The sequence below is a fragment of the Mesitornis unicolor genome, unplaced genomic scaffold (genome assembly GCF_000695765.1).
Source record: "Mesitornis unicolor isolate BGI_N332 unplaced genomic scaffold, ASM69576v1 Scaffold46147, whole genome shotgun sequence".
Taxonomy (NCBI): domain Eukaryota; kingdom Metazoa; phylum Chordata; class Aves; order Mesitornithiformes; family Mesitornithidae; genus Mesitornis; species Mesitornis unicolor.
The window spans coordinates 1-9,454 of record NW_010199268.1 but is presented as its reverse complement, the minus strand read 5'-3'; the positions used below and the strand labels follow the sequence as shown (position 1 = coordinate 9,454).

The window sequence follows — 9,454 nt, the reverse complement described above, 5'->3', positions numbered from 1 at the left end:
GCCGGACAAGGCTCGCTCTCCCGAAAAACCAGCGACCCCCGAAAAGCCTCGCACTCCAGAGAAGCCGGTGACCCCAGAGAAGCCGCGTTCTCCGGAGAAGCCGGCCTCCCCGGTGAAAGACGAAAAGGCGGTGGTGGAGGAGACCATCACAGTCACAAAGGTAACCAAAATTAGTGCTGAGGTAGAGAAGGAGGCCAGGAAAGAAGACATTGCAGTGAATGGTGAGGTGGAGGAGAAGAAGGACGAGGGATCCAAAGAGAAGGAGGTTGAGGAGGAAGACAAGGGAGTTGTCACCAATGGCCTAGATGTGAGCCCAACTGATGATAAGGGTGAGAAAATTGTAGTAACCAAAAAAGCAGAGAAAATCACTGGTGAAGGTGGGGACAGTACAACCACGTATATCACAAAGTCGGTGACGGTCACTCAGAAGGTAGAGGAACACGAAGAAAGCTTTGAGGAGAAACTAGTGTCCACCAAGAAAGTGGAGAAAGTTACTTCACATGCTGTAGTAAAAGAGATTAAAGAGACCGAATAAAATAAATCATAGCTAAATTAATAAAAAAATAAAAATTCAAGAGCTTGGGTCGGTGCAAAAGGTTAAGCCATATGACAGCTGCAAAATGCATGTGAGTGACGGCTTCAAAGCAGAACGGGTTCTCTCATGGAGGCTCCAGACACACAGTATTTTACTTTTTTGTGCAATATAGGGGAGGGGGGGGGAATGCATGCAGGCTCAAGATGTACTCCCTCCACAGAGCTTGGGGAACTAACAAAACAAAACAAAAAAATTAATACTAAATAATAGTGCATGAGATGAAATGTGCAAAGGAAGCTTCTGAATTTCCTGAGCTGTTGGAGGGGTATATCTGAGGAACGACTTTAAGATGTATTATGCAAAGAACCAACTGAGCCAAAAAAAACAAACAGAAAACAGTACTAGAATATTCATGAGAACCAGAACTCTCCTAGCCTTAAAAAAAAAAAGCTACTTATAAATAATTATGTTTACCTCACTGGTGCAATTAGGGTGGACTTTTGCTCATGGGAGAACCTAGTTGACATGCACAGTACGCAACCTTTTGTTGTTTGATGTAAAAGTCACAGCAGTTCTTGCTCAATAAAGGTCAATACTGAAAACATGCCTTGTCTGGTGACTTTTCTTTCCAATTCAAATCCTCCCCTAGAATTTGGTGCCCTGACAGGAGCGGAGTCGTGTGCAGTGAAAAGTTGCGTGAGTTTTTCCTCAGTGTCATTTAGAAAATGGGCTTGAATGGGATATGATGGATGGATTTCCTGTAATATAACACAAATACCTGGGCTGGTTTAAGTAAATACTTAAAAGCTGCATCCTGTGCTTTCTAAAGAGAAATTTATTGAGTTCTGCTGCCTTTAGGTGCTCAGAGAGGTTGGAGTTGCTTTTGCCGACAGCAGGAAGGTCTCTAAACCATGGGATGTGACTTACCCGAGCAATCCTGCTTGCACTGCGAGTGTAAGTGTTATTAAACTCTGCTGCAAGTATAATTTCCCCCCTATGCACTAGTCCTAACTTAAGGAGACCCTTATAAATGTAATTTCCAGATCATTCCTTGGTTTTCCTGTCTGTGAGCCACCACTGGTCGTGGTATCTTCTAGGATGCTCATTTGACACTTAAGTGTGCAAAGACCCATTAAGTGATCTCAACACATTTGATGTGTGCAGCAAAATGAGGTAGCTTCTGATTATTTTTTTCCCTTCCTGCCTTAATTATGTGGGAACATCCAAGTAATATTGTATCCAGAATTGATAAATGCTCAATGAGTGCAATCTGCCTCTAAACACAGAATTCCAAAATTGAGAGTAGATAAATTCCTAGAAAATGGAAACTGTCCTAGAGATTACCTGGCTATTGTGGATCAAAAAAATAGTCATTACTTGGTTTTTTTATGTATTTGTTCATTCAAAACCAGCTGTAGAAATGAGACTCTTCCAGTCTCTGAAATGAGGATAGGGAGAGCTCAGATTATTCCTATATATACCTGAGATAAACCCAGACTAAAGCCATTTTCCATTTCCAACAGAAAGGTCTTCCAAGCACTGGCCTGTGTCTACTTCTGCTTGCAGGCTGGCTTTAGAAAGAAGAAACCCAATTAAAGGGCCCTCTAAAATCCCACTACATGGAAAACACATGGAGACAAATGGAGTACAGGGAAAAAGAGAGCCCCAACTCCAATCTGGGGAATTAATGTCTTAAAATGGGGTTAATATTGCATTTCAAAAGGAAAGCAAAGAACACAGCTCCTGCCCTGACCAACCACAGCAAGCAAAGAAATGCAGATGGGTTCAGCACATGGATTGCCCTGAAATCTGTTGACTAATGGAGGGTCTGATCAAAATTGCTTTGATTTGCACGTGCCTTCCAATCCTTTATCAATAACTGAAGATCAAGTCGGTTTTAATTGAAAGGGTTCTGCCTGCTCTTCACTGGAGAAGCTGTAAAGAAGTCCATAGCCAATAATGCTTTCAAATAAATCTGCATGTCTTTGTTGTAGCGAAGTAATGAACGTTTCTCCTGCTGCTATCAATAATGGGAATCTGTGCTCAACAGCTTGCTGGTTGAGTGATGTTTAATTAAAGCAGAGTTAGGAAATTAAATGGCAGCTTCTCTGTAGTGAGCTTATTTGTGAGAGTTAAATGTGTATATGACATGAAAATACCTATACCTTTATGGATAAGAAGCTAAGTAGCCCAGGCACACTCAGTTATTATAAGTAAGTGTCTGCACCAAGTTATGTTAAAAATACAGAAATGCCCAATGGTTTGTGAGCACTGAAGTTACTTTTCTCTTGGGTTTAATCAAAATTTTCAGGAGAATGACACTAAAACCAAAAAGCTAAACCAGAGACAAGCATTTAACGTAAAATATTCTCTTTATGTGCTACTAGAATCTGCCAAAACGTCACAAACTGCAAAGCTGCCACCCCTCAGCACAGAAATTCGGGCATCCTAAGCACCAAGACGACGAGGGGTCACCTTGTAGAGTGAATTAACTGCTGATGTCGGTGGGAGGCTCAGGAACATGTTGTTAATGCAGTTATTACCCAGAGCTGCATTTGTTTCCTCTGCTCTAACACTCAAAATAAAGCTGTGAGTTTAGTGTATTTCCCACTGCAAATGTTTCCATCGAGTCCTAAGAGAAATAAGCAACTGGTTAACGCATTTCTAAATATTTATAAAACTGTAAGAACTGATTAATATTTAATGTTGCCAAGAGGTTTTTGTCTACTGACATCTGCAATCAAACACTTTCAAAAGATCGCGTAATTCCAGGGCAGAGCTGCATAAATTCTATGTTATTTGCCTGTTCTGCACCAATTACTTCTTCAGGCTCCGCATCACCAGTGAAGGGATTAATTACTTTCAGACACAGAAGTTCATTGATCAATAGGAAAGACTCCATGAAGGGAGAAACAATTACAATAAGTTACTGTGGAGGCTTATTCATCTTATTTAAGGTGGACCACCAAGACCCCCATGGCTTCAGGAGCTGGAGGGCTCTAAAATGGGATCCTTTTACCACAACGGGCTGTGGAGGAGCTGTGATTCAGAGGTTTTCAACATCCCAGAGCTAAATTCCAGGTGGGCACAACCTGGGGAGCGTTACAAAACACAAATAGGTTGTGTTTGCCAGGGAGCTGAGTCAGGCACCAGAATTTTCTCCAGGCATCAGGGTCTGTGCTTTTCCCACACACATGTGGGCTTTCTTCCTCCTCTACCCTTAACTAATCCAGGGAGGCAGCACATCATGAAGTGTCAATTATTTAGTCACCAGAAGGTAAATTCCTATAATCTGGATGTTATACCACTCAAGTTTTCCCTGTGCTGAGTGGGAGGGCAGTATGCGCATCTCAAGAAAAGCATCCAGGACCTCCTCGTATTTATCATCCCTGTGATGAGATCTCAGCCTGATCCAGACCCCCTGTGCCCAAACCAGCCAAGAAAATTTAGGGACAGACTCAGGGCTTTACTTGCAGCTGCAACTTGGGTTAAAGTTTCTATCGTGTCTCCCTCTGCCTGCTTTTACTGCATTGCGTCAAAGCGAGCTCCTCGATGCTCCAAGGTAAAACAAGTGCTGCCAGCATGATCCCCACAACCCTGAGAGCATCTTAGCACCAAACGTGCGTTTCCATCCTCCCTCCTACCAGTTTACCCCAGCAGCAAGGCAGGGCTGGGGGTAGCAAACTGGGCTGGATGGTCACTGCAGCTCCTCACTCCGCAGCTCAGTGCCATGGCTGTGACTCACACATTTCCTGCAGTCGGGGAAGTTCTCCTTTAGCTGCAATACATTAAAAATAACATAAGGAGCGGGGATCGGGCCGAGAGATGCTGCAAGGAGAAATGGGTTTGCTGGTGTAGCTCTAAATGTGCTGGTTTGAGAGCAGCCTGGTTGCAGAGATGTGGAGAGCTGTATTGCTTCCCAGGAGTGAAAGGGTTACAAAGGACTGAATAAAGGACTTCATCTGCAAAAAAAAGTCGTGAAAAAGAAAAGGAAAATCAGGTTTTGAAAAGTTAAAAGGAGCTCAGAGTGCTTGGAGAAAGGCAGGATGAGGCAGGGGGTTTAACATGCACCAATCTATTTCACAGGGGTTTGGCTTTAATGGCTGTGAGGAGTTTGATCTGGTGTAGGACCTCTCTCCCAGCTGAAGCGCCAAGCATCTCCTGGAGGTGCACGTGGCTGAATTTCCAACTGCCATCTCTTAAACTCAATGTTCTGCTGTGTTTGACCCGAGGGTATCACGTACCAAAAGGAGCCCAGCTCCTGCAAGCCCATCAGTAGCTTTTAAAAGCACTGAGCCTCTTGCCCATGGTACCCCCCACTGCTCACCACCGCTTTCCTGGAGATGGAAAACAAAATCTGCTTTGTAAGAATAAATCTGCATAAACATATGTAAAAAAAAAAATCTGTATTAAAAGCAGAAGGGAAACAGGAAGGAAAAAAATAAAAGACTTAAAAAGAGATGTTGTTGAAGAAAGGGAAAATTGAGTTACTTTTTTGCCTTCTGGCTCTCAAAAGCATCAAAAACCCCGAGAAAGTCAATGTGTGGGGAAATGAAGCATTTGGAAATAATACTGGAACTCCCTGAACAGGAGTTACATGAATTATTACATATGTACACAAGCTCTGCTTCCTGAATGGTTTTACCAAAGCTGCTTTTTCTTTCTCCTGCTGTTTTAACCTGGGAACATGGAAGGAAAGAATTGATTTAAGTGCTTACCTCATCCATCATCTTCTTTATAACTCTCTTAACACTGAGAAAGGAGACGCTTTTGGAACACGCCTAAAATTTCTATAAACAGGCATTTCCTTTCTCTCTGAAATGCAGTCATCAAGAAGAGCCCATGCAAATCAACTAAGAAATCAGTGTACAAAATTGAAAGTTACCCCAAAATCCTATGCAAAAATCCATCTAGCTAAACACGACTGTGAGAAGTTTCAGTGTAGCCATGCAATGCCTGTTTTAATGTAGGCTTCTGTAGGTTTAGTTTACTTAAAATGGTTTAATTTGCAGCATTACACCAGTCCTTAGCACAAAGTTTAATTATATGCATCAACTTTAGCTAATTGAAAATAAATAAATGACTACAGGATGCTGGCATTGCTTTCACAATTGTCATGTTTTGATGCTTTTTGTGCCTGATCTTTATCTGGCTCATACTCAAAAACCTTTAAACACGCCCCAATGACAGCTCAGTAGAGGATGAGCCTCTTCAGCCCACAGCACCCTGAGTAACGCTGTATTTTTATCATTGTAGTATTTCCACATGGAATTTTACAGCCCTATCATGAGATTTTTGCCCACCCATTTGTCCCCCAAGCACATCTAGAAGCACAAACCAGTATCCCATTACACAGGCTTGAAAGACGAGTGCGATACACCACTTTACCGACCTTTTAAGTGCATTAGTGACACACGACACACACAAGGAATCTGTGTAAGCATTTCTGTAACTTTATTGACTAGCTTTATTGCACATACTTATTGAAGCCTCCATTATTTTACCCACCCAAGGTTTCCATAATTATTTTAAATGCAGGTTAAAGGTAACTTTCATTCCCATGACTTATTTTTTTCCCCCCTTTTTAATTTTTAAGGTTCCAAACCACCCAAGAAAGACATAACCCCTGAATTCATACGTGTAGACCATGCGGCATTCAGGGAGCAAGCCAGTGGGTGCTCTGCAAGCATACTGATACTCTGCACAGAGAGAAACATCATAAATCATTAACTTTAAACCTCAGTGGTCACTGAATTAAATATGTGAACTGCAATTTTAGCTCAGTCAATCATTTATTCTGTTGACCTGATGAGAAAGCTGGACTGCCTAAAAATCAAGCCTTCTTCTTCACTTCACTCTCTTCCTTCCCTGCAGGTTCTTTCTCTTCCTTTTCCTCCTCACCAGTTTCCTCAGCAGTTTCCTGAGACTCCTCTCCTTCTTCAGCTGCTGTTTCTTCTTCCCCTTCTCCTTCCTCTTCCTCACCCTCTTTGGCTTCTTCCGATTCTTCCTTAGCACCTTTGAAAGGCAAAAAGAAATAGTTCACATCTATGCACTGTTTCTAATCCCAATTTAGCAGAAGCCAGGATACCTGCATCCTTCAACTACACACCTTTCATTATAATTAATCTTTCGACTAATAAACATGTAGAACAGTTCAACAGTAACCAATGCATTTCAGGTACATTTAGGTTAAATCCTTCAGAGCTATGGCAACTGAAGCTGGGAAAAGCAACTCTGGATAACACTCCTTCTGCATTTTCTTTAAAATGGGAGTTTGGTGAATAAATTATGGGGCAGCAAGGAAGCGATACATCCTTCGGTTGAACACAAGAACTACCTACACCTCAGGCAATCACTATCCCCTAAACCCAGCATTTACACCCACAGACATCAGCTCATGTTCTCATTATCACAGGCTACTCTCTGGGAATTAGTATTTAGCTCAGGGTGTTCTTGTTCCTACTTTTTTTAAGAGTGTCTGTAAGAGAATGTGCTGTTTGCTGCCATACGAACATAGCATTACATGCTGTTAAAGTATTCTTATTCTTGTTTTTGGAAACTTGAATGGGAACACACCTAGTGATTTCCAGAGGAGTGTAACCAGTCCTCTAATCTGCCTGATACTGAACATTTATCTTGTTTCCCATTCAGCATTTCCTGCTTTGATGCTGTGAGTTTAATACCACGATCCTTTGCTAGCATAAGTGGATAATGGGAGGCCTGATCAATGAGACTTAAGTCATGAGGATTTCTGGGTTCTACCTCACATAAGCAGGGTGAAGCATGAAAGAGATGGATTTGAAAGTCACTAAGTACCTTCTTCCTCCTCTTCTTCAGCCTCTTCACCTCCCGCTTCTTCCTCGCCTTCCTCCTTCTCTTCCTCCTCACCTTCTTCTGCAGGGGCTGCCTTGGCTTCTCCCGCTTTAGCAGCCTCAATGGTTTCCTCTATTTCAATCTGCTCCTCCTGGACGTGACTGGAGTAGTACGTGGGGAAGGTACGGGTTGTCATCAGGTAGGAGCTGGACTGCAGACCGCTGAAAGCAGACCTGCCAAAAGTCGGGGCAGTCTGGGTGTAGCCACTGGTGATGCTCCCAACACTGGTGAAACTGAGTCGGGTCTCCTCACCTTCCAGCAGTTTCCTAGCAGAAAAAGCAAACAGAAATTACTCACTTATGCTAAGCATTCAGCAGATTAAGCTACAGCCTAGGATACTATTGTGGTTTGAGCAGCACAAGCCCTAGGGACTGCAAAATATAGCCCTTAACAAATAATTATGTGGCACTGCTACCCTGTCTTCTTGGAATAATTTAAAAGTTTGGGGTATGTGTTACTGGGGAATTTATTTCCCCTAACAGTATTATAAGGAAAAAACCTCTAGGGTCAGGTTCCTATAGCAGGTGAACAGAGCCTGTATGGCTGCAGAGAACAATGCAGCTGTAACAATTTGATGCTACCTTTGGCTGTTAGACAAGGTTTACGGCCACTTTCTCAATATCCCCCCTTGTGGCATTCATAGAAATTCTGCTTCGGCATTTGACATTTCTAACAGCATCTGGGACAAAACACTGAACAGCTATTTAGCAGCAATTCTGCTGTAAAAAATTTGCTTCACAAGAGGTTGCTTCTGTGAGTTAGAAGCAAAGCCCATTCTTAAAAGCATGTAAGGAATCTCCAATTTTGAGAACACAGCCACCTGTATTAAGAAGTTCCACTGATACAAAATCTCTCCACTGTAAGTACAGAACAGGTATTTTTATCTGTAAAAACAGAGAACTGAGATCATTTATTGCTGAGCTAAGAGTTCTGTACGTGTACACATGCATACTGTTACACTCACTGGAGTCTGCTACACTGAAGACTTTGCTTTAAGCAAATATTTTGCCTCAAAAGCACTGCTTCTTCCAACAGCAAGGCAATGGAGAAGACCTGATTAAACTCTGATGTCTATCTATGAAAATTTCTGCTGGAGGAATGATAAATAAAATGAATGGGAAACTGATCCAAGTTCTGACTTACTAAAACATTTCCCCCATCATACCTATACGCTGCAATTTCGATGTCCAGGGCCATTTTCACGTTGAGCAGATCTTGATATTCCTTCAAGTACCGAGCCATTTCGCTCTTCGTGGTTCTCAGCTCGTTCTCCAATTTGTTGATTGTATCCTGTTGAAAGTAATAACATTCACAGCGTAAAATTCTTAGTTCTCCCATGTCTAGCAACAATACCTTGCGAGGAATTTCTCCAATCCTATTAACTTAATTCTGCTGTAGCAGACAGAAAACGAACAGGTCCAACTCCACCCTCAGCCAAAAAGGCACCATTTAGTAAATCCCACCTTCCCTGGCAGGGCTTTCCCACCCTTATATATATATATGTTATTACTTCATCCCTACTTAATGCTCAGAGTCCAATTTTCTGCTATCCAAGGATTAAAGCATGCATGAAATTTGTGTATCATTTCATTTTGGGTTTAGCCTCTATGCACTTTTTTTTAGTTTTAGCTTCAGGGTATCTTTTGTTATAATGATACAGTGTATAGATAAAGGATGTATTATGCATTACAGCTCTGGGGCATTTTGCATCACAATTTGATGATACCTTCTAGCTTAGACACATAGCATAGCTGCAGAATTCATGCCTAAGTGAGCAGCAAAGGGGTCTGCAGGACACCCCGGCCCCCCTCACCTGCAGGGCGGAGATGTCAGCGCTCTGCTTCTCTTCCAGCTCCTGCAGCTGCTTTTCCAGCGCCTCGTTCATGCCGCGGGTGGCCTCGATCTCCAGCGTCTTGGCCTTCAGCAGGCGGCGGCTCTCGGAGACCTCGTCCTTGGCGGCGCGGACGGCATCGGTGTTCTTGGCGGCGCTCTCGCTGAGGACGGTGAAGCGGCTGCGGAACCACTCCTCGGCGTTCTGCATGTTGC

The 9,454-nt window shown here is 42.8% G+C and overlaps 2 protein-coding genes across 2 annotated transcripts; one reads left to right on the top strand and one right to left on the bottom strand.

The window, feature by feature from the left end:
* Positions 1-4: 4 nt before the first annotated feature.
* Positions 5-1,139, top strand: LOC104544508 (neurofilament medium polypeptide-like; the record flags this gene model as incomplete). The annotated part of the gene is made up of 1 exon (XM_010189399.1): positions 5-1,139. A coding segment is annotated over one exon (531 nt), but the record flags the coding sequence as incomplete, so codon positions are not given.
* Positions 1,140-5,972: 4,833 nt separating this feature from the next.
* LOC104535574 (neurofilament light polypeptide) lies at positions 5,973-9,449 on the bottom strand (the record flags this gene model as incomplete). The annotated part of the gene is made up of 4 exons (XM_010189398.1): positions 5,973-6,550; positions 7,352-7,674; positions 8,574-8,698; positions 9,222-9,449. Coding segments are annotated over 4 exons (858 nt in total), but the record flags the coding sequence as incomplete, so codon positions are not given.
* Positions 9,450-9,454: the final 5 nt, after the last annotated feature.